The 24,567-nt window shown below is 36.5% G+C and overlaps 3 protein-coding genes across 3 annotated transcripts; all 3 read right to left on the bottom strand.

The window, feature by feature from the left end:
- Positions 1 to 750: 750 nt before the first annotated feature.
- On the bottom strand, positions 751 to 2,131 carry LOC130430641 (SLAM family member 9-like; the record flags this gene model as incomplete). The annotated part of the gene is made up of 4 exons (XM_056759798.1): positions 751 to 839; positions 1,013 to 1,105; positions 1,244 to 1,522; positions 1,801 to 2,131. Coding segments are annotated over 4 exons (792 nt in total), but the record flags the coding sequence as incomplete, so codon positions are not given.
- An 8,477-nt stretch (positions 2,132 to 10,608) lies between these two features.
- On the bottom strand, positions 10,609 to 12,244 carry LOC130430640 (uncharacterized). The gene is made up of 5 exons (XM_056759797.1): positions 12,113 to 12,244; positions 11,590 to 11,919; positions 11,153 to 11,437; positions 10,865 to 10,952; positions 10,609 to 10,678 (listed from the first exon to the last, which is right to left on the bottom strand). Exons 1-5 carry the CDS (start codon positions 12,195 to 12,197, stop codon positions 10,609 to 10,611), a joined length of 858 nt encoding a protein of 285 aa, XP_056615775.1. The 5' UTR covers positions 12,198 to 12,244.
- Positions 12,245 to 20,824: 8,580 nt separating this feature from the next.
- LOC130430318 (uncharacterized) lies at positions 20,825 to 23,933 on the bottom strand. Its single transcript, XM_056759376.1, has 5 exons — positions 23,596 to 23,933; positions 22,973 to 23,305; positions 22,524 to 22,808; positions 22,239 to 22,330; positions 20,825 to 22,043 (listed from the first exon to the last, which is right to left on the bottom strand). The coding sequence occupies exons 1-5, from the start codon at positions 23,636 to 23,638 to the stop codon at positions 21,978 to 21,980; spliced, it is 819 nt and encodes a 272-aa protein (XP_056615354.1). The 5' UTR covers positions 23,639 to 23,933; the 3' UTR covers positions 20,825 to 21,977.
- Between the last annotated feature and the right edge of the window lie 634 nt (positions 23,934 to 24,567).

Genomic DNA, 24,567 nt, shown 5'->3' with positions numbered 1-24,567 from the left:
TCTCTCTCTCTCTATCTATCTACTGCGCATATCTTAGTGCTCATGTAATAAAACCCATGAGGTGTGGACCGTTTGGCCACGACTAGATTCTATTCTTGGCGATATGGATGTGTTCCAAATGTGGAACACTACATTCCATAGTCAAGGTTCCCACCCACTCTAAGACCAGTCAAAATTCCCTGGCCTTCACTGACTAAAAAGTTTCTTTCAATGTCTGGAAATAGACCGTTTAAACGTTCTATTAATATGTGGTTAGTTAGAATAGGATAATGTCTGGAGTAATACTGTTTACAAAGCTGGAATCTGAGGGTCCAAAAAAAGCAAAATATTGGGAACATGGAACATGATCTTTACTTAACATCCTAATGATACGTAAGACTGGTTTTGTTGTTCAAGGTCACAAATGTCAACATGTCAACATGAAGCAAACACATTATTTTACCACCTGGGTAACAGAGAAAACATATTATGTCTATATTTAACCTTTGTTTTTTCCAGACAGTCACAATTGAAAAACTGCTAAATCAACTGATCTTGTCTACAAGTTTATAACACTGGAGAAAATGAAAGGAACTGATTTTCATTGTGGTATATTTCTCATCTTCTATAAAAAGAGGTTTATGTGCTGCCCACCACAGACTCCCGGGGTGAATATAAAAATAAGAACACTAATGAAATCACACAGCTGCTGTGCATGTGCCCCTAAAAACTCAAACTAAAACCGTTGGTCTACAGCGTGTAGGAAATTCTTCAGTAATTCTGTTCAGTTTGCTTCCACATTTCTCCTGCATATTCCTGGAAATCAAATTCAAGTGCGATTGTAGCTGATCCATTTGAGCCTGAGTAAAAAAGAAAGACAAGTGTGGAGGAAGAACGTCATGTTTCAGTAACCATCGAGAAAAATATTTACCTGAAAACTGTTTTTTAACATTTGTTTAATATATTTTAAAATATTTATACATATAAACAATGATTAAATTAATCTTCATGTTTAATTTTGGGTTGTAAATACTTGCCTTCTTGTGGCGGTAAATCACAAATGCTACCAGCCACAGCAAAAACACAGTAACAACAATAACAGCAGTACTTATCAAGAGGTTTAGATCTGTAATACATAAAAATACAACAAACAAAAAACAAAAAACAATTTAACACATAATCTATTTGAACTTTTTGGACAAAAAAACTTGACAAATCATTATCATAAGGCTTTGATGTGACTTTGATGAGTTTGATGCCTTACCCAAACATAGCTGACAGTGTTCAGTGATGTCGAGATGTTGTGTGTGGTTTGTGATGGGATTGCTGATGAAACAGCTGTATGTGTTTGTATCCTGATATTCCACCTCCAGAGGTAGAGAGAGTCTGATGTTGAGATCAGACACACTGATGTTGGACAATAAACTGTTTCCTTTGTACCAGGAGAGACTCACATGTGTCACATTCATCACTGAACACAACAACACACATTTTTCTGATGAACATTGTGAGTTTCTGATGATGACAGGAACAAGCAGATGAGCTGGAAAAAAAATATGAAATCTCAATTGTAAGAACGTCCTAAAATTCTTGTCGCAATTGCTTTGCCTTATATTTCAATACATTCATCCTTTACACGTCATAACCTCTGAAACTCTCTATTGTCAAACCTCACTCAAGTCCTCAGTTTATAAGTAACAGGTGATTTGTTAACATAAAATATAGATACCTGTGAATCACCGATCTAGTTTATAAATGAAAACTGAAACCTATAATTAAATTATATTTTTGTTATTGGAAGGTTGTTTTGAGATAACTTACCATAAACAGTAACGTTGAATTTTGTGTAAATTATTTGTTTGTTGTTCCTGACGTTTAGTTTATAAAGTCCAGAGTTTTTGATGCTGATCTTTGTGATGGTGAGAGATCCAGTTTGATCATCCAGTTGTAGTTTGCCTTTGAATCTCTCATCATCATCATATATATAGCTTGAGTTGGACTGTTTATGGATCTTAGCTATATCAGTCCCTTGAGGTTCAAACATCCAAAGTATCTCATCTGGTCTCTGTATGTGAGTAAAATTATGGTGTAGAATGACAGAATCTCCCTCCATCACTGACACTGACTTCACTTCATCTGCATCAACACCAAACACGCCTGAAACACAAAGAGAAACATCTTGAATATTGTCTATTGAACCAACATGAAGGTGCATTCGCAAGAAAAAACGTGTTTGGCTGGTTAATTTAATCTAAATGTGAATACAAATAAGTTTGTTTCTTAAAAAAAACAGATGACATTTAAGTAATTGTTTGTTTAAAAACGAAGGTTACTCCAAAAATTACTCAGGCCATGGACTTCATTGTCGAATTTTAACATATTTGCTGCAAACTCGTCCTTTTAAAATGTGTTTGTTATTATCAAACCCTTGTGTGGAATTTGGGTTGTTATATTGGCGCAGGGCAGGGGCGCATATGTGATTTTTTTACTGAGGGGGACCAAGCAATTAGCAATTGATTTCATCTCACTTAGTTATTTTGCATAATTCGGGCTTTAACTGTTAAAGAAGTTACATTTACATTTATGCATTTGACAGATGCGTTGCATTGCATTATCCTACACATTTGTTTCTAAGTATGTGCAATCCCATGGGATCAAACCCATGACCTTGCCTTGATGACCAGTGTGCTTACCACTGAGCTATAGGAAAGCTACTTTGATACTTTGGGTCTTTTGGGCTAATTCTTTGCACTAAAATTAACTGTGTTAAATTGGTATTTGCCTCGATCTGTCCACTCCCCTAAAAGTCATGCCCTCCACGTTTTGCTGTGTTTGCTAAGTGCAAGACTAGCTATAAAATAAATAACAGAACTGATCTCCCACATCTGGGAAAATTCAACAGGTATAGGATACTTAAATGAAAAAACAAATGATTCTTTTTTGTCTCTTCATTGCCGTGTGTGGCAGTTATGCAGATAAGTTGAGTTTACCAACACATCAAAATAACAAGCTCAGTCATAGACGATGACATTTTATCACTATGGTTGCAGCTACTACAGGCATAATTGGGGCACCTAATAGTCATAGGACCCCGGCGGCGGGATCAGGTGTCATAGCAGGCAGGCAGCCACCAGCACACACAAAAGCTTTGTCCCAATTCAGGGGCTGCAGTCTTTAATGTGGCAGACTTAAAAATGAGGACTTTGTCATCAAAGCACACAGCCTCAAAAGTCCAAGAAGAAAAAAGGAAATGAGACTCTCTAGCGGAGGATATCCTAATTGCGTCAAGTGCAGGATACAGCAGAGATGTTTCTGAATTTTTTTAACAAATGCAAAGCCAGAAAAATTATATTTTATTTTATAGAATGCGTTTATGTAGATTAAAACAGTCCAACAGTAAATTAAATTAACCAACTGTACACATTTAAAAGTCAATAATGCACCAATAATGCTAATGAGCAACATCATATGTAATATTAAAACCATTAAAACACTGAAATGGACTGATTTTGTGAATTACATACTTTTTTTAAGTTGTGATTGCCTTGAGTTGTGCAATGACACAATTGGTCTAAAAATGCAGCCTTCGCAGCACCCGAATTGGGACACAGCTAGAGAGCACAGAGAATGTATGACTCATGCACTGGGTTGAAGCTACACAGACTCTTACTGTCCTTATGTCTCATTCAGAAATGTATGCATGGGAATAATGGACATTTAGTAGTAGCTGTTTGAAAAACATTGGTCTGAGCATACACAGCGTACCTTATATACATTATAAAAAAAGTGTATAAAAAAATGCAGCTCATATCTTTTACTGTTACTTACTATCACCCAACTTCAGTAGTTTTCAACAGTTAAAATAATAAAATAGAAGCCCACTTACATTTCATAACATGTCATTATACTTACCGTTAGAGATTATCATGCACAAGCACAAGAAAACATTCTTCAACAGCTGCATGAATATATCTTCGTGAAAAGAAACAATATTCCAGAAGTCTCCGTTCTTCTTTTCAACACAGTAAAGATGTTTGAGATACCAAACGCCTGAAGAGTCTCATAAATACAAAAGACTCAGGTAAAAGAGGCATTTCTGAAGTGTCTTGCCCTCCTGCATCTGCTTTAAAATAATACCAGTGCTCAACTTGAACCGAACTCTGGGAAATTGTACATGTCACAGGTTTATGAAACAGGAGGAGTGTGGCTTGTTTCTCCACTGGACAGGTTGTGATTTTATTACTCAACCCTTTCAAATTCAAGCTGCGGTTAAAAACATAAAGGGTCACACTTAAATATGCTATAGGGCAGTGGCGGTTCTACATTGAATCACTCCCCGGGCGAGATCCGCTCTGGGTGCCCCCCCATCTACTCCCACCCATCCGAGAGAAAAAAAGCCATGTTTTACCATAACTATATAAGTGTAAGACGAACCTTATATTTCTCAATTGCACAAATCCTTCAACAGAACATTTTAAAAACACAATTCTGCACAAATCAGTATAAGTTATCAGAACTTAAATATACTCTATGTACATAAATGTTGCAACATATGTACATGATGTACATATGTATCATGATGTAACACGACCAGAGAACAACAACATTAAAATATTAAGAATAATATACAAATAAAATATAGAAAAAATATTCTAAATAGCACAAATCCTTCATCACACAAAAGCAAATCTAATTATTACACTATTGCACTAAGAACAGAAAACACAAACTAAAACCTGACCTTTCTGGCCTTCCTTAATGCAAAATCATCAATAATGTCATCATACGAAATCTGCCACCTATTGAGTTATTGATACTGATGATAGGAAGGCCAGTGAGCTGTTCTTGAGACATGGTTGACCTCAGGTATGACTTGATCAACTTTTGAAAAGCTCCTCTCTGCTTGAGCCACAGTGACTGGCAGAGTAAGTGTAATCCTGAGAGCAGTCCAAAAGTTGGGGTAGATCTCTGATAGATCCTTATCATGCATAAAAGTGATAAAATTCAAGGAGGCTGATGGTTTTTGATGGCTGACCAGTGACAGAGGATTCTCCAAAATACTTTAGAAGTGCCCATGAATTTGCAATTGAAATTGACATCAAAAGACAGTAGGCTACAGTATAACTCTTAAGAATTGCAAATTTAAATAAACATGCCCTTACATGCCAAATGTCTGTCATGACTCATTAGACGCTTTATTAATCTAATCTAAGGGAGGAACAATTAGCTCCTTGGTTACTGCCTCAAATTATATTCTTTGTCACGCAACAGAGTTATAGCAAATGTTTGCCTTTGAACACATCCAGACATATGTTAATTTCGTTGGCTAATTACAGGGCCCAACATTAACCCCAATGATGGAAATAAATAATAACTTTACTTGTAACAGTTTTGTTGCAAAGCACAATCTTATGGTGAAATTAGATCTCGTGTTTGTTGAGTTAAGACCGAATTATTGTTGTATAAGCATCATAGCAAGAAGGCTAACAAACGTAAGAGTTAACGTTACCACCCATTAACATTAGCCCTTCATTGATGATGGATAACGTCACCGTAATCATACAGAGAGAACGTAGTTACATACCTTTATCTTTTGCTCCTTTCTCCGCTTCTACTTTGATTTTTTCTTATATTGGGCACCTGACGGCTTAAACCTTTTTCTCTCCATCGCTTTCATGTTTATCTGGCACTCGACAATCAAGACTAAACCACTTCACCTCCACATAATCGTTTTGGATTAACTTTTTTTATTAGCCATTTCACACACAATGCAGAAAAAAACGTGGAAAAATAGGCCTGTGCTTTAAAATTATGAATGAAATGTGCGTTATTTAGAAGAAAGTCAAGGTGTGACTGATTTTAGCCCACTAAATGGGCCCCCCTCCTTGTCCGCTCCATTTGGGAGAGGTGAACTGTCCATCAGGGGATCAGCCCCTCCCCTTTACAGTTTTCACACAGCTTCTGCGCTTCTCAGCAAGCAGGGGCGGCGATTTGCCAATTCCCCACACAGACAGTTATATTATACATAATAGAAACCTGCTTTGCGGCGCGGATTATTTTTCTTTTTCAAGTGCTTGTGCCGCCCCCCACGTGTCGTGAAAATTTGGCGCCCCGGGCGGCTGCCCGGTTCGCCCGTGCCTAAAACCGCCACTGCTATAGGGGGAAATTAACAAACCATTAAATACGACCTTTCCCCAATAAACTCTTAATTTGTTGCTTATTAATTGTCAGTAAGGTGAATAATATATTGGTACAAGAGCGTCTGAAATAGATGCCAAATCTCAGACTGGCAACAAAAGTCAAACTCACAGTTTACTAAATGATTCTTCAAAAATATGGTGTAGTAAAACATAATCAACAATTGTCTTATCACAATACTGATAGGATGCCTGCAAGCCAAGTAATCTTTATATATCTTTGATATATCTATGTGAGTTAAGAGGATTTGTTTATAAAACTACTTTAAACCTCACAATGATTATTTTAAACCGAATAATAAGAAAATATGAGAACTAAGACAGGAGCACTAAAAACATGCACACAGACAAGAATACATTTACAATAAGTGCATAAAACAGCTTTTAAGAACTGCTCACATTCAAGACAACGAATGTGGTACGACAATAATGTATGTAAAAGATGTGCAAATATCATTCATCAGACGAAAAGGTGGAAAAGGTTTCGTTGAGCTCAATTTCACAGATGGAAGCCTGAGAAAAAATGAGAGATTGCATTATAACTAATTATTTATATTTATGAATATTAAATCTTAGATAAAAACAATATTTTATATTGGATGTAATTACTTTCCATTTTGCAGGTGTAAACGACACCTGCTGTGACCCCAAACAAACAATAAAAACAACAGCAGCAGCCGATTGACTTGCGGAGTTGAATTTAGCAAAAAAAACTAAGCAAATCAAACAATTTTCATCTAATAACATTGTTCTGTAAGTGCAAGGCTTCTTAATGAAAACACCATGCAAAGTTAAGAACTAGATAAAATGGGACAAAGCATCCAGCTCAAGTGGGAAATAATAATACTTAACTTTGCTTAAAGAGCATGTTCCCCGTGATCCCATTTTCAACCTTTAGTTATTGTGTGACCTTGCTGTTAGAACACAAATGATCCCTCCAAAATGATAAAGCTCAAAGTTCAGTGCCGAGCAAGATATTGTCTTTAACAGAATTTGCTTTTCAAGGACTATAGAGAACGGCTGGATTGAACTAACCCTCCAGTGGTGGACAGGCACGAAGTAAATTTACCTGAGTACTTAAGTACAATTTTGGAGCATTATTGTACTTCACTACATTTGAAAGACAAATATCATACTTTTCACTTATTAAAAGGTCCAATGAAAATGGTTTCTATGCAGCAGGATTTCCTGTGTATGCAAAATTATCTGGCTTGTGATTTGCCAGGAACTTTTAATGTTGCCATATTTTAAGTCTTTCTAAGCTTGAGGTTTTCCAGAAAGCTTTGAATGGTCATTTGACAGATTTTCTTTATGCAAATCTGGCAACTCTGGGATCTTCATCGCTAAACTAATGTGCTGCTTCACCATTGATGACGCTCTATAAAAGGCAATTAGAAAAATTAAAGACGAAAATGGCAGATGTTTAAATGTGGTGTAATCATTTGTGGGTTACGATCAGTCAAAGATCGTAAAAACATTGTCATGAAAACTATCGGCTAAACGGTAAATAAGCATCACATACACATTGAGCAACGCGTGCGTGTTAACTTCTGATCTGATGCTATATCTTTTAAAGCGATTTGAAAAAAATAATGATGTTTTTACTGAAGTAACTAGCCTACAGTTGAAGTATTCCTGTTGAAATAAAAACAAAAGAACCCTGCTCAAAATACAACATAGAAACTGTAATGGATTTAATGGTTATAATGGGATTTACTACTTGTTGACTACTTGTATGTGATGGATTCAATTGGTGGGATGGTAAACCCAAAACACACTACAAAGTGGAATTTAATGTAAAAATAAAAAAAATCTCAGCAGGGATGGTACTTGCAGTAAAACCACAGTATGCATAAAAAAGCACCTTTTTCTATAGGAAAGTAACAATCTTCCAACTTCAATAGTTTCCACTGTTGAAATAATAAAATAGACGCCCATATTTCATTACTTGTCATTAGACTTACTTTTAGAGATCATCATGCACAGGCACGAGAAAACTCTTTTCGACAGCTTTTGTGCCATCAAAAGCTTTAAATAACTCTAATTAAAGCCTTGCAACTGTCTTGCTTGTAGTTCAATACTAGTACTAGCACAATATTTACTGCTGGTGATTTGTACATCCAAGTCTATTATGCAGTTCACTATTTGATGCAAGATTAAAAGCAAACATAAAAAATAGCTGACGGCTATCTTTTACAGTCTCAATGTATTTTTATTGTAAAATTTTACAAAATGGAAAATTTTCTTAACAAAATGATTACAATTTATTATTATTAATTATTATTATAATTATTAAAAAAGATTAAAAAAAAAAAAACGAACAAACTTAAAATTAAGTATCTTCCTCTCAAAACAATGAAAACGGTAGATTTTTATATTTAGCTGCACATTTATGCCAAAAAGAAAATAAAGTGGACATGTAAAATGGAATTTCCACACCAGGGATATTATAGTGCTAAACGTTTCCCTGGACTGATTAAATGGTGATTAAATGTAGGCTAACACTAGACTTTTGCTAGCTATCTTATTTCACTATGGACATTAAGCAAACAGGTTAATACCTCTCACAGACTATAGGCCAGTGGTTCTCAACTCTAGCCCGCGAGATCCAGTTCCAGATACAATGGGGTGGTCGGTCAATATGGATGTTTACTTTTTGACTTAATTGTCAATCTTTCCGTCTTTTTTAAATAGATATAAGCCTGAAGCTGAGATTTTCCACAGTTGATTAAATATTTTTTGCAAGAAAGGAAACAACAACGAGTCAAAATAGTGAATCATTAAAATATATATAAAAACATAAAAATAGACGTATTTTAAAAAACATGTTTTCATATATTTAAAGTCCTTTAGCAATGTTCTGTTTGAATATTACTGCTCATTTTACCAGATAGTTGAAAATATAGTTTCTAGAATAAGATGTAAAAACAAAATGATATACAGTGTACAAATTGAACTGAAAAATAAATAAAAGTCTGGTAAAAATGTCATTACGTTTTTTGACTGCTACACAAGAAACTCAGTTTTCAGTGTATCAATTTCACAGATTTCCTATAAAGAGATCTATGTGCCACCAAAAAATGAATCAATAATATTAACAATAACCACAGCTGGGTATTTGGGATTGCTTGAAAATTGAAATCAGTAACTGGCACCACTTGGCACAATTTTATTTAAATAATGTAATCCCTTAGATTACACATTTCTTGTAATGTAATCTGTCTTTTTTTTATTACATTTAGATTACATTTGTTTGCATTTGTCTGTTTTATCTTTACCTGGTGCATATCTGTGTCCACAACTCTTTTCTTGTAAAAATTTTAAATATTACAATTATATGAAATTATAAAAGTACATGAAGATCTAGGAATTAGTCCTTTATACTGAATGACGGCAATACAACAGCACATGTAGTTAAAGTAAAAATAGTTAAAGAACAGTAAAAAGGCCCTACAGTGAAAATATCAAGTGTAGATGCCAATTGATGCAGTGATTGGCAAAACAAAAAGTATGCAGACGGCAATCTGACAATAAACATTTAATCTAAACAATAAGATTTTTTCTACATAATTTAGATTGATAAATACCCGCATATATTATAGTCACAAAAATAACATTTTGTTAGCAAATGTAAATGTTCACAACAGAAAGACCTGCCTGTGCTTGTGATTATCTCTTTCACTGATGCCCAAAATGTAAAGGCTGTATAGTCACATCTCTGTTGTTACTTGTGCCAGTTTGCCTGTTTGATACATTGTACGGACATTAAAAAAAACTATTGTTGTTTTGGTTTAAGTACTCTATACCATATCATCCTGTCAGGTAAAAAGGGGGAAATCCTGGCTAAAAGGGCAAAAATTGCCCTTGCTTAGTGAGACTATGATCCAGTTTCACAGACTAGGTTGAAAACTAGTCCCACACTAAAATGAAGGTGCCACAGGTAAATTCCCTAACGTAACAACTTTTCTTAGTCCCTTATTGGACAATTCTTCAGGAAAAGCACACCTACGCATTAACCCACGAGAGAAGAAGCATGCTTGTAATATAATATAATCGTACAGCTGCATCTTTCTTTTATAAATGTGACTCTTCGAAGATACAAAGTGCAATACTACTCTATGGGTACTCAAGATTTAAATGAGATTGGCAGAAACTGCGTGTGTTACATCCACTTTCATATAATTATTGCACATTTGAGCAGTATTAAACTGTCTTTGTTATAAGCCATGACGGATGAAACCTTTGCAGTCTAAAGATGGCTTTTGTTGCTAATATTTAACTGTCTGCAAAACGTTATTATTCTTATAGGCTGAAGTAATCGATAGAATAGATAGCATAGAATCGGTTTCTATGCTTAGGCTTATAAACAGTCAGCATAGTTCTGCTGCATCTAAAACTGCAGTGGTTAAGTTTGCCAAAACTCCTCCAGTATTCATCTCCAGTTGACAATGATGGCTTGTGTCGGCAGTTTTTTCTGAATGGTGAGATTGTAGCCGAGCAATCTGAGTAAAGAACATTCATGAATGACACAATGAGTTCCTCACATTCTCATTCAGTAGTGTGAAGAGACAAGTGTTCACCCATTAACATCTCTTGTCTGTTGTTGTTTGACTTTCACATTTGTTCAATTTGATAAAAGCAATATCTTAATAATTGAAAATAATTAATGTTTTATTGTAAATACTTGCCTTTTGCGGTGGTGAATGACACCTATGATCCCCAGCAGACACAAAGTAGTGACCACAACAGCAGCGACTATCGTTGCAATTTGGTGTTCTGTGATACACACACATGAAACTCATTAATTTAATTGTAACTAGTATAAAATTACGAAGAAAAACTACTTTGAAAATTATTTTTATTTTGTAAACTGTCTCCTAAATTGTTTCACGTCTTGAAGTTTTATTCTACATCTCTTTGTCTCCTGTCCACCTCATGGTTGAGTAGAAGTCTTCTGATGACTTCAGATGTCTTACCTGAACACTTACAGACGTTGGTTAGATGTTGTGTTTGGTTTGTGATGGGATTGTTGACCACACATCTGTATGTGTTTGTATCCTGAGATTCCACCTCCAGAGGTAGAGAGAGTCTGATGTTGAGATCAGACACACTCATGCTGGACAATAAACTGTTTCCTTTATACCAGGAGAGACTCACATGTGTCACATTCGTCACTGAACACAGAAAAGAACAGTTTGAAGATTGTTCTGCAGATGAACAGTTTAGAAAGTCACTTGTGATGAAAGGAACGGGCAGACGAGCTGGAAAAACAAAGAGAAACTGAATTGTAAGTAAATCCTGAAAGATGTTTTATGTTCACGCCACAATAGCTTTGAATGATAATTCATACAATATTAGACCTTGTAATGGGATTAACATGCATAAAATCAACAAAACTATGAGCAAAACTTACCATAGACAGTAACGTTGAACCTCCTGTATGAAGTTTTATTGTTACAGATCTTAAGTTTATAAAGCCCAGACTGAATGATGCTGATGTTTGTGATGGTGAGAGATCCGGTCTGATTTTCCAGCTTTAGTTTGACTTTGAATCTCTCATCATAACCATCACATATAGATATGGCTTGTGTAAAGATTTGAGCCATAAGAGCCCTTTGAGATTCATCTATCCACTCTATCTTATCATATCTCTGAATGTGAGTAAGATCCGTGTGAAGTGTGACAGAATCTCCCTCCATCACTGACACTGACTTCACTTCATCTGCATCAACACCAAACACGCCTGAAACAACAAAAGATTTCATACAATTTGCAACTGTAAGAGACAAACGCACTAAATATGAACTATGTTCATCTTTGTAATGCATCTATCCGCGTTTATCTTCTTTCAGGTCACGGGACACAATTGTAGACTTTTCTATAGCTGTTGGAAATAGGAATGCAAAAAATATAACATGTAAGATACACAGTCTTACCGTTAGAGACCACGACACACAGACAAAAATAAACAGTCTCTGCAAACATTTTCTTCAAAAGTTGCATGAAAAAGTACATTGACATGGAACAATCTTCAAGAAACAACCAGCAAAAATACTTGCAAAATGTTGTTTCTGGAAAGCCAGAGACAGATGAAACTGAAGTCCAAGAAACTGAAATGATCTCATAGCGTTTGTTCTGATCAATGGTCAAGATGAATGGAGCACAGTTTGTGGGCGTTGATCTTGTCTAAAGAGACACTTTGTTTTGTGAATGCCTTCATAAATTATTTATGTATCGGAAGACACGCTGTGATGTGTGGACCCATTGACTAAAACTTTCCCCACTTAAAAATTTTTCCTAGGCCATAAAAATTGTGTTGAATTATAATATAGATATAAAAAGTCCTAATATTGAATATGTGGTTATGAAAATAACACTGAATGAAAAAATCTTTATCGAAATAAATGACGGCATCCATCCATCCATCCATCCATTTTCTACCGCTTATCCAGGGCCGGGTCGCGGGGGCAGCAGTCTAAGCAGGGATGCCCAGACTTCCCTCTCCCTAGACACTTCCTCCAGCTCTTCCGGGGGGACACCGAGGCGTTCCCAGGCCAGCCGGGAGACATAGTCCCTCCAGCGTGTCCTAGGTCTTCCCCGGGGTCTTCTCCCGGTGGGACATGCCCGGAACACCTTCCCGGGAAGGCGTCCAGGGGGCATCCGGAAAAGATGCCCGAGCCACCTCAGCTGGCCCCTCTCGATGTGGAGGAGCAGCGGATCTACTCTGAGCTCCTCCCGAGTGACTGAGCTTCTCACCCTATCTCTAAGGGATTGCCCGAACACCCTGCTGAGAAAGCTCATTTCGGCCGCCTGTATCCGGGATCTTGTCCTTTCGGTCATGACCCACAGCTCATGACCATAGTTGAGAGTAGGAACGTAGATTGACCGGTAAATCGAGAGCTTCGCCTTGCGGCTCAGCTCCTTCTTCACCACGACAGACCGGTACAGCGACAGCATTACTGCAGAAGTTGCACCGATCCTTCTGTCAATCTCCCGTTCCATCCTTCCCTCACTCGTGAACAATAAATGACGCCATACTTGAAATACAACATCCTTCTTCTGACTGGTAACTGTTATAACACAAGAGAACGTGCACAAAAAAAGAACACACACGTTTTCCAAACGCTTTATATTGAACAGCATTTAATGTTTTTGGACTACTTTAGATTTCATGAAAACAGTTGAAATTGGTTTGTTAAGAGATTTTTTAATGTTTGGACTGTGTGGTTTGCATTTACACAGTTTTGAGCAGCAGGTGTCGCCAGCGAGCGGCGTTTCGAGCGCTGCTCATCAGTGTGCTTTGACTCCTGACAAAAAGGAGATTTCGCAAAATGCTTCCTTTAAAAATATATACAAACAACAATATGTATGTACATTTGTTTAACTTAGTATATTTGAATAAATATTTTAGTTCGTTTACATTTTTTTGTTTTAAATTTAAAGCTGGTGACAGACTGTCAAAAAAACACCATGTCTCTGTGTCTACTCTTCAATTAACAGCAGAGAGGATCACAGCTCAGTGGACTGCATGACAAGCTTTTTTTTTAAAGTTTATTTTTTATAGTTAGTATAAATAGGGATGCAGAATTCACTTTAACATTGTTTCCTTTATATGGCCCTATAGAAGTTCAGGTTGTGCAATATAACCTCATTAGTCATTCAGTGCTGTTCTGTTCAATGGATAAAACATAGAAGTGTACGCCCAGTTGCTATATGGTAAGCCCTCCATAAAAACATCCTAGATAAAATTTGTTCAGCTCAAGTGGGGAATCCTAATACCTTTGCTTAATGTGAGAAATGTATTTGTTTTACAGAAAATGTAAAACAGAGAAACGATAGAAAAACATGTCAGCCCAACAGAAGAGGTATCGTCTGTGAGTGAAGAACTAATGAAAGGGGAAATCATTGAGTACAGGCTGAGAGCTGAGGTATAGGCCAGGAACCTTTAGCCAGGCCATCATGAGTTGCAAAATTAGATTTCAGAATAATCACATTTTTACTTGAAAGTATTAAATTTGTTTACATTTTTTTGTTCTTCGAATTCTTTGAATTTGTAGAAGTTAAGCTACATCATCATTTAAAGTCTGCTAATGTGTCTTTTTTATAAAGTTATTCTTTTACATTTTGAAAAACAATTTAACAACTTAATACAACTTCACAATTCACACAATAAAACACAGTGATTGTGATATTAAGTGAAGTTAAGGCTGAAACAAAATGATTTTAAAAGGTTGTTTGTTTTACGTAATCAATTTAGTTTTTTAAAACACATTTGTATTTATTTCTTGTTCAAGCACAATTTCAATGTGTAACAGTGACATAGATGTGCAACTCTTTGACATAACTTTGTCCATTTTTGTTGGGAAAACATTAATCATTTTCATTGACTCACTGAAGGGGCAACATTGGATTGTGGTCCCAGCATGCTTTGCTCCTATGACTGGATTTAGATTTTAAAATTGATAAAGTGCTATTGTATTTGTGTTTTGGGGCAGATAAGGAGACTTTTTAGTGTTTACTGTTCTGTAATGTTAAAATTCAGAAGATTCGTCTGTGATTGTTTGGGAGTTACCATGGTGAAGAGTAAAGGTTTTACTAGGGATGAGCACATTTCTATATTTGTATGCATCCAGCTTTATTTAGTGAATAAGTCTCTGCCAATGCAGTAAATCCTCTCGTGCTCCCTGCTAGCACCATCCACTACATGTGATAAAAATAAAGATGTTGATTCAAAAGATAGCATTCACGTTTAATTGCTTTACACATAAATTACTTACATCTCAAATTAAGTCAAATAAATTAATGAACTTAAGATATGTTTGTCTGCACAATTCACACAGTTGAAGTTCAGATAAACCAAATCAATTGTGTGGAAATGGGTGTCATACTGAAATTAAGTTAACAAACAACTTATTTTTTTGAGTGAATGGCTATAGAATAAAAACAGGTTACACAACCATTTCTTTCAAAACTTTCAAACAGTTACTTTCATAACTGTAGATACAAGAGACCTTGAGAATTTGTTCAAAATGTTGTATATTATTTGTATTTTTTACAGATTTTACCAATTTTGACAATATAAACCAAGAATAATCAAATTGTTTGATTCCTTAACGTCCTCTTGAAGGGAAAGTGTTAATGATTTACAGTAGTGTTATTTATCTCTTTTCTCAGAAGTTATCTACTTTATTTTAAAACTAACCATATCATCTCTGAAATATTTCCAATAGGCCTCAAAATAAAGGCAGAGAGGTCACCGAAAATATCATGCTGTTACTTTCAGTTTCAGAATGAGTGTAACACGTTGTTATAAATAGGCCTTTCCGTTACCTATCGACATTAACGAAGAGCTCTTGCTCTCTTGACGAGGCCAAACCTCAACGCGATGGCAGTAGACAAGTTTGTTTATAGCTGAAGGGCTCACGGCTCTCCTGGGAGTCACAGTGAAATTACTGTCGGAGGTTTCAGATTCAGACGGAGCTGTTAAATTGGACGTTACCAATCTTCCGACGATTGCGCTTCTTGGTTATGAAGCACTGTCAGAGTTGTTGATCAATCCGGTGTCTTATTTGACTTCGTTGCTGGCAGGCTGGTTTATTGGTGACCAGAAGCAAACTTCACAAGAAACCCGGAAAAAAGAATTTGTTAAATTAAAAATCTTTGAATCCCAATAAATGCTTGTTAAGCAACATTTTGTTTCCGTTTGATGGAGTCAATAACCTTAATTTTTACTTGGTTACAGTTGCAGACCAGTTGGTTTCTGGTTTCTATAAGATGTGGAATAAATAAACCTGTTTTTTCATTAAACCTTTAAACCAGAAGATACAATCACTGTCTCAATAATCAGGACTGCATCCCCTTTACTTTTAATCATGTGGTTGTCACATGAGGATGAACTCATTGAGAAAGAATTTGTTTAAAGAGGCGTAGGAAACTTTTCCTCGACGAAGCCAGGAGACGTTGGGATATCTTTGGCTGTTCACGCAGAAGTTCTTGAGGACTCGCTGTGCGTTGCTTTAGTCATCCAAGTCTGACTCTATCTCAGCACCAAAGGGGTTTACCCTTTCAAAGGGGAGGGATACATAGAGGTGGAGACGATTTAAACAAACGAAACGACTTAGCTTGGACTCGTGACTCATAAGACTCGTAAAAAAGTCATTTTGGTAGAATTCACATTCTTCCTTTACTTCCCATTACAGCATATAGCACATGTTCTATTAATTCCCAATCCATTATGTTCTGCAGCCTATGTCACAACGATTCATCTCTAACACACAAAGTCAGCATTATTATGTACGCGCGACGCATCTGGAGAATGGAACGCAAACAATATGACAATATATAACGTGATTTGTTCCGTTTGAACGGGGACGTTTTTATCGTCTTTACGCAAAGTTTTTTGAAGACACGATCGTTTGTCTCGCCATAACGCAATATTTTTGGCCATGTTTTTGTTACGTGTTTAAGCGAACGTCATTTTTGAGCGTGTAATATTTTAACTCTTATTTTGATGTGTGACATACTAATCTTTCTGTTTTAGTTGAACTGCTGCCAATTTGAAGTCAATAAATTAATTAAAATGCCTCTTTATATATCGCTGTTATTTAATTGCTTCGTCTGTGACATACATATATTTACATTCTATCCTTTGATGTATGGTGTATAACTTACACATATTTTCGTTTTTAAACAGCTTAAAGGTCACTGCACACACATGGTATATTACAGCCTATTATATCACTTATATCTTATATACCTTGCCAAATAAATTGTATTTATTGAAAAGGGTTAAAACTATGTTTTTCTTGCTTAAATGTAACCATTATGTCCAAAATGCACATATGTGGATAAGGGAGCAATTAAACTCATGGTTAGAATACCAAAGGACATTAAAGAAACCTTTGTACTGACTCAAGCAGAGATGAACATCCCACAGCCCATAAAAGGACAACCTTTCTCGGCATTATCTTAAAAACTTCCAGCTTCTTGCATCATGAACAGCACTGTGGCAGCAGTGGAGTCATTCAGGTTCCTGGGCATCACCATCTCTCAGGACCTGAAGTGGGACAATCACATTGGCTCCATTGCTAAAAAACCTCAGCAGAGGTCGTACTTCTTACATCAGCTGAAGAAGATCGACCGACCACAAACTCTGTTAAAACAGTTTTACTCAGCAGTCATAGAGTCTGTCCTCTGCACATCCATCACTGTCTGGTTTGGCTCAGCCACAAAGAAGACTAAAGAGGACGGTTCAGACTTCTGAGACGATCATTGGTGCTCCCCTGCCCACCCTCCAAGAACTGTATACATCCAAAGTGAGGAAAAGGGCTCAGAAAATCACCCTGGACCTCTCACATCCAAGCCATCATCTCTTCACAATGCTGCCGTCTGGTCGGCGCTACAGAGAACTGAGCACCAAAACAACCTGACACAAAAATAGCTTCTTCCCTCAGGCCGTCTACCTCTTGAACAGTTAAAGTTTTTTTTAACCACCATGCAATTAATAACTCTATGGAATAATAATCATATCCTCCAGATAATACACAATCTATTTTTCATACAACTTTTTCTGTTAATGATCTATTCTTTCTGCTGTATATAGCACATGCCTTGTACAGTAGTCTATTCTTATTTTACTTGAACATAACATACACATAGCTTTACTCTCTATATCTTTATCTTACGTTCGTTGTATTGTATTTCTTGATTTTTATACCCATAGGCCCTTATTTAAATTACCTGTAAATTGTTTTCTATTGTGGTCTCTGTGTACTGGGTCGCTGACAGATTCAAAGAAACTAAAGCAACCGTCTCGAGTCTACCCGTAAACAACTGAATGCAAAGGTCATGACAATACAATTATTTGTACTTTCTGTTTTGAGATGAGCATGTGACACGTTGATCAAGATCGTTGTCTCGGCATCAATCGTTTTGCATTAGAGATTGAGAAACGGGAACACTTCTGTACACGTCTTATTAGCTTTATTTGATAAAACAAACGTTTTGTTGTACGGTCAAGCAGAAAGTTGGCCATCCCATCGCTCACCCTCTACCAACCTTCCCAAACAAATTAACAAGCCGGATATAAAGGAAACGGAAGTGAACACACCCAAAAAACACATGATTACAATTAACCAATAAGAAATGAAAATCAATTAGTGCCACTACAATCGTGTTCCTCTCGACATTTATAGAGATCTTTTGCTCTCCTAACAAGGACAAACTCGGGTTAACGCGATGGCAGTAGACAAGTTTGTGTTGGCAGAAGCGCTCACTGCCCTTCTGGGAGTCACCGTGAAACTTCAGTCACAGGTTTCAGATTCAGACGGAGCTGTTAAATTGGACGTTACCAATCTGCCGACGATTGCTCTTCTTGGTTATGATGCACTTTTAGAGTTGTTGATCAATCCGGTGTCTTATTTGGCTTCGTTGCTGGGAGGCTGGTGTATTGGTGACCAGCCGAAAACTTCACAAGAAACCCGGAAAAAAGAAAACACAAGCTCTCTGACCAATTTATTATTTGTGATTCCAGATGAATTCTTCGACCCAGCGTATGACTTTGACTTCACTGACATGTCCAAGTCTGACTCTGAGTCGGACTGCAAGCGTGGGAACGAGTCGTACGAGCGTCCGTACGGGTGGAACCGTTTTGCACTGAAGGTTCTGGATAAGTACCCAGACGGGAACGCTTGGCTGGGAACAGACGGGTGGAGGAACAACTCTGATCCCGGTGAGTGGCCAGTGTCCTACCATGGAACCGATTTAAAAGGAGCTGAGGGGATAATAAAAACCCACTACAAGGCGGGCAATGGTAAAGTGTACGGGAGAGGAATTTATTCATCTCCAGACATACACGAGGCAGGAGGATACAGCAAGACATTCGAATCAAAGAAGAATGGAAAGACCTACAGTATCATCATGCAGAACAGAGTCAACCCCAAGAACAGGAAAATCATCAAGGACATGGACTATTGGTTGGTCCCCATCCCTGAGGGGACATCTGCTGAGAAAGAAAAGGAAATAGTGGAGAGCTCCATCCGTCCCTATGGACTTCTGCTTAAAGAGGTTAATGAAGAGTAAACAGAATTTTTGCTGTAAGATTCTAGCACATTGGGGCAATATTTCTATATCCAAATAATCATTGGCTTTCACATCAAGAAGATGATGTTTACTGTGATCTAAAAATAAAAAATGTTGCATAACAACCATTTATTGGGATTCAAATTTTTTCCGTTTGATGGAGTTAATAACCTTAATTTTTACTTTGTTCAGTAGTCAGAGATTGAGAAAATGAGAGTTATGAATGGATTCTCATGAAAGGAAACACGTGGTTTCTCGTAAAGAAAAAGGCATGCAAACTGGATTTCCCCAAACACACACTCTACAGCAGGGTTCCTCAAATCTTACTCTGGAGGGCTGGAGCACTGCAGAGTTTAGCTCCAGCCCTGATCAAACACACCTGAGCAAGCTGATGAAGTTGTTCAGTATCACTAGAAAATCACAGGTACGCAAGTTTGATCAGGGTTGGAGCTAAACTCTGCAGTGCTCCGGCCCTCCAGGGTAAGATTTGAGGAACCCTGCTCTACAGTAATGTATGTCATGTATGTAGGCCTCTATGAATGGTCTTGTATGTACTTATATATATATACCTAGAGGTGTTTGAAATTTTCTCTTTAAAAGAATCCTCTTTTAAGATTTTTTTATTCAACATATTATCCTTCTTTTAAAATATCAGTTACAAAAACACATGTAATTTACAAGTGTGCTTTGGTCTAGGTAGCTCTCATAGTGTTTTTTTATCACAGTATTTTTTGAAAATCACTTTTCTTCAACAAAATATAAGTTTGTGAAGACTATATATTGAAAACAAATATGTCAGTTACACTGTTTTCTTGGTTTATAATTAAGCTTGTGCAGCTGGGTTTCAATTATGTGAAAAGAATAAGAGAACCAAACACGTACACCCTTTTAAAAAGAAAAATGGACTGATTATACCAGGACATTATTGATACATTTTTGACATTTTCGTTGATCATAAAGCGAAATTACGCGAATATTTCAAAACCAGTGTGAAAATTAAAAAAACATTCAAAATATCAAATAGGCCTACAGAAACAGCAAAAGGCCTAAGAAAAATTCTGTCATATTCTTACATTGTTCCCTATTTTTTACACCAAAGTTGTGTCCTGGCTGGTTTATTATATATATATTTTTGCAACGTCGCATCTGGTGTTTACTTTGCAACAGAGATTTTAGGATACATTTGGGTAAATTTATAGGCTACATTTATGAAATTGTTCATTAGGCAGAGATAAAGTATATGACTGGAAAATGTCCGAAAAGAATCACGTGGTTTCTCATATGGCAAAAGGCAGCATTGAAACTGAAATGATTTCAGTGAGATTATAGCCCATTGTTTTAAGCAGGTCAGACACAAAGAGACTTCCTGTGTCCATGTGTGCTTCGCGTCCAGTCTGAAAATTTCCGCATTTTGTGTCCCCCCACTTCTTAAACCAAAGTTACACCCTTGGTTTCAAATAGGCTGCTTGTCACATGAATTTATCATTTCTCATAAACACCCAACAAATGGAAAATGATCTCACATATTTTATTTTTTTTAACTATTTTTATGTACTCTGATGGAATAAAAGTTTAAAACTTTTTTAACAATACCTTAGTAATATGTTTGACTAAAACACCATGATGCTTCAGTTATAAATCATTTCACAAAATACAAACTGTGCCCAGTGTGATGTAAATTATGATTCATCTTTAACAACATAAAACATGTTGAAATGAATGAAACAACGTTTAGAGTAAACTTAAATGTTGAGAAACCCAAATGCAATGGCATCAGGTGGCTGCTCAGAACACCGCACTGGTCACTATTTTCTTTTATCCATCCTACATATTGGTGATCTGTCTGAGTTGCATTTACAAGGTTTTGATCAGCAGATGGCGCCAGACACCAGATTTTGTTACACGTAAAAGCTCTCGAACAAAACTGAATGTGTATTACTTAAAATATGTCTAAAATAACTTAAAGATAGTTATAGATTAATTTTTACGGCAGAGTATACAAATATGCAAATGTTTAATGTATTTCTTACAAAGATTTAAGCTTAAAGCTGAGCTTTTACATACCAGACTCAATATTTTGTAAGGGGGTATGCGAACAGCAGCAGGTAAAAAGATTAACTCCTCAAAAAATAAATAAAAATGTCTCAAAAACAAATATGTATTTCTGTATGTGGTACACTCTCCATTTTGGTAACAATCTATGATTTATGAAACAAATCAAGCCTTATTTTGAGTTATTGTTGGTCCAAAAAGTCGAAAGTCACTAGATTTGTTGTTAGGTGCATTTTACGGAAATAAATTGCTAAAGGCATCTGAAAAGTAGCTAAATCTAGTGACTTTTCTCCACCATACATTTTTAAGTGTATTTAGTTTTACAACTTTTCTACAAAATAGACCAACAGTATGGATTAAAAATAAGAACAACACAGGTGAAATCAACAGGTACCTTCACAGTTTTTATGCTTGGACTCCTAAATACCGCATACATCTGTGCAACTAAAACTGCAGTGCCAGGTTGCATAAAGCACCTTTAGTTTTTCTTGACACTTAAGGGACACTTAAGGGGTGATTTCTCTTTACCAAAGACAATAGGAGAATAACTTAAGTAAAACTTAAGGTATATTTAAGGGCACACTTAAGGAAAAATTACACTTAAGGTGCTTTATGCACCCGGTGCTCAGGTGTAAAGCTTGTAGCAAATTGTCCAGTATTGGTCTCCAGCTAGCATTGACCGCTCGTCTCCCCGGTACTTTCTGAATGGTGTGATTGTTGATGAGCGATCTGAGCCTGAGTACAGATAAGGGAAAGAGAGACATAAAACTAGCAATGAGTTTTCACATTCTCATTCAGTGTTGTGTAAAGACACATGTTCACCCGAAAACTTCTTGTGTTGTTTGATGTTTACATTTGTTCAATGTATATACATCTTAAATAGTGGATAAAGAGCAACATTTTATGATTTATTTGCTTGTTTACACCTGCCTTTTTGCGGTGGTGAATGACACCTGCTATGATCCCCAGCAGACACAAAGCAGTGACCACAACTGCAGCAGTTATCAATGTAACGTGGTGTTCTGTGATACACAAACATCAAATCCAATCATTGTAAATGTAATCTCATAAAGTGTAAAGTTACAAAAACTACTTTGAAAATGTATTCTTTGTTGCTAACTATCTTCTAACTGTCTTTGATATTTTATACATCTCTTTATCTCCTGTCTACTTCATGGTTGAGTAGAAGTCTTCTGATGACTTCAGATGTCTTACCTGAACACTTACAGACGTTGGTGAGATGTTGTGTGTTGTTAGTGATGGAATTGTTGATGACACATCTGTATGTGTTTGTATCATGATATTCCACCTCCACAGGTAGAGAGAGTCTGATGTTGAGATCAGACACACTGATGCTGGACAATAAACTGATTCCTTTATACCAGGAGAGACTCACATGTGTCACATTCATCACTGAACACAGAAAGGAACAATTTGAAGATGGTTCTGATGATGAACAGTTTAGAAAGTCATTGGTGATGACAGGAACGGGCAGACGAGCTGGAAAAACAAAGAAAAACTGAAAGTTAATCCTGAAAGATGTTTTATAACCCGTAACAATAACTTTGAATAATAATTCATAAGTTATTCTTTAGGGAGACCTTGTGGGCTTAATGAACCAGATTAAGATGCATAGAATCGACAAAACTATGAGCAAAACTCACCATAGACAGTAACATTGAACCTCCTGGAAGTTGCATTGTTCCCGATGATCTGTAGTTTATAAAGTCCCGATTGTGCAATGCTGATGTTTGTGATGGTGAGAGATCCGGTCTGGTTTACCAGCTTTAGTTTGACTCTGAATCTCTGGTCATAACCATCACATATAGAGCTTGATTTGTCTCGTGTATTGATTTGAGCCACAAGAGCCCTTTGAGATTCATCTATCCACTCTATCTTATCATATCTCTGTATGTGAGTAAGATCCGTGTGAAATGTGACAGAATCTCCCTCCATCACTGACACTGACTTCACTTCATCTGCATCACCAAACACAACTGAAACATAAAAATACACATACTTGAAATAGTTTGGATGACTTAAAGTGTTACACAACCAAAAACATTTGCTAACAGTTGTGAGGTAGTTTCTCATAGAGCTGCACAGACTCTGACTATATCCTAAAGCATCTGTTTTTCTTCTTTGAGTAACGTTATCTGGAACACTATTCACTTTTCAATTACTGTGGAAGATGTGAATGTCTTCCAAACTGTTACCCAACTTAAGCATTTTGCATTGTTTACATAATAAAACATAATGCATACATAGCCTAAATGTCAAAACTTACCGTTAAATATCAACATACACATCCAAAAGAAAACATCCCTCATGAATATCGCCGTAATATGAAACAACGTCCTTTAAGTAACATTTAAAAAGTTTTATTGCTGCTTTAAATGTAGTCAAAAAGCATGTTTGTGGTTCCCATTGCCTTTATAAAGCGATCTTTTCAGTCAGGGGGCACGATGTCATAGAATTTCTGCGCTCTTGGGTCAGTTTTACGACGTGTGTCCATAAACTTAAACAACTCAGTGGTGTTTGGACTGATCTTCGGTCGGTTAACGCCTCAAAATGTCCCCGTAATCTCGGGGAATCCGAGCACATTCTTCGGCGCAAACGTCTATGTTGAACGTACGTGATTTCTCTCTCGTTTACGTGTTCTGTATTTGTTTGCAGTGCTTCAGCTGCCGCTGCGCAGATCGATCGACAAATGACATCAAAATACCGCGAGAGTAAACTGATTCGAACTGCTCTCGCGGTATTTCCGTATCATATGATTAGGTCTGCGCAGCACAACTTGAAGCCAAACAAAAAGTATAACTTATGTATCACGTGCATGGCTTGATCTTACCGCAGAAATACATACATTTTGTGACTCAAACCCCCATAATAATCCATTTTATGGTCATTCCTTTGCTGATATAAACTTCCATTGCTTTATTTACTGTGCATTTAAATACATTTATGTCAATGTGCATGGACGAGAATAAGTTTATTTAAAGCTCATTGCGTGTATTGTCTTTGCCACAATATCATTTTTATTTCACACAGCCTTTTTGTATAAAACTGTCTAATGTGAACGATGAAATAAAATAAACTCAAAGCATACAAAAAACAGAACACGTAGTGGCATGATATATATGAACACCAGGTGTCGCCAGCGAGCGACATTTCTAGACAATGAATAATTTTGGAAACCCATTAGTCTCAATTGATTCGGAATTCCGATAAGTTCAATTTCTCCCATCTTGTGTTTGTT

This window comes from Triplophysa dalaica, chromosome 10 (genome assembly GCF_015846415.1).
Source record: "Triplophysa dalaica isolate WHDGS20190420 chromosome 10, ASM1584641v1, whole genome shotgun sequence".
NCBI lineage: Eukaryota > Metazoa > Chordata > Actinopteri > Cypriniformes > Nemacheilidae > Triplophysa > Triplophysa dalaica.
This window is presented reverse-complemented; position numbering and strand designations above follow the sequence as displayed.

Excerpts from the sequence above, each read along its gene's own strand:
- LOC130430318 (XM_056759376.1), bottom strand. The coding sequence starts at position 23,638 with ATGAGGGATGTTTTCTTTTGGATGTGTATGTTGATATTTAACG. Across the intron at positions 23,306-23,595 it reads GTGTATGTTGATATTTAACG|TTGTGTTTGGTGATGCAGAT; the intron begins GTAAGTTTTGAC and ends TTTATGTTTCAG. Across the intron at positions 22,331-22,523 it reads CAACGTCTGTAAGTGTTCAG|AACACCACGTTACATTGATA; the intron begins GTAAGACATCTG and ends TGTGTATCACAG.
- LOC130430640 (XM_056759797.1), bottom strand. The coding sequence starts at position 12,197 with ATGTCAATGTACTTTTTCATGCAACTTTTGAAGAAAATGTTTGCAGAG. Across the intron at positions 11,438-11,589 it reads GTTCAACGTTACTGTCTATG|CTCGTCTGCCCGTTCCTTTC; the intron begins GTAAGTTTTGCT and ends TTGTTTTTCCAG. Across the intron at positions 10,679-10,864 it reads GTCATTCACCACCGCAAAAG|ATTGCTCGGCTACAATCTCA; the intron begins GCAAGTATTTAC and ends TTCTTTACTCAG.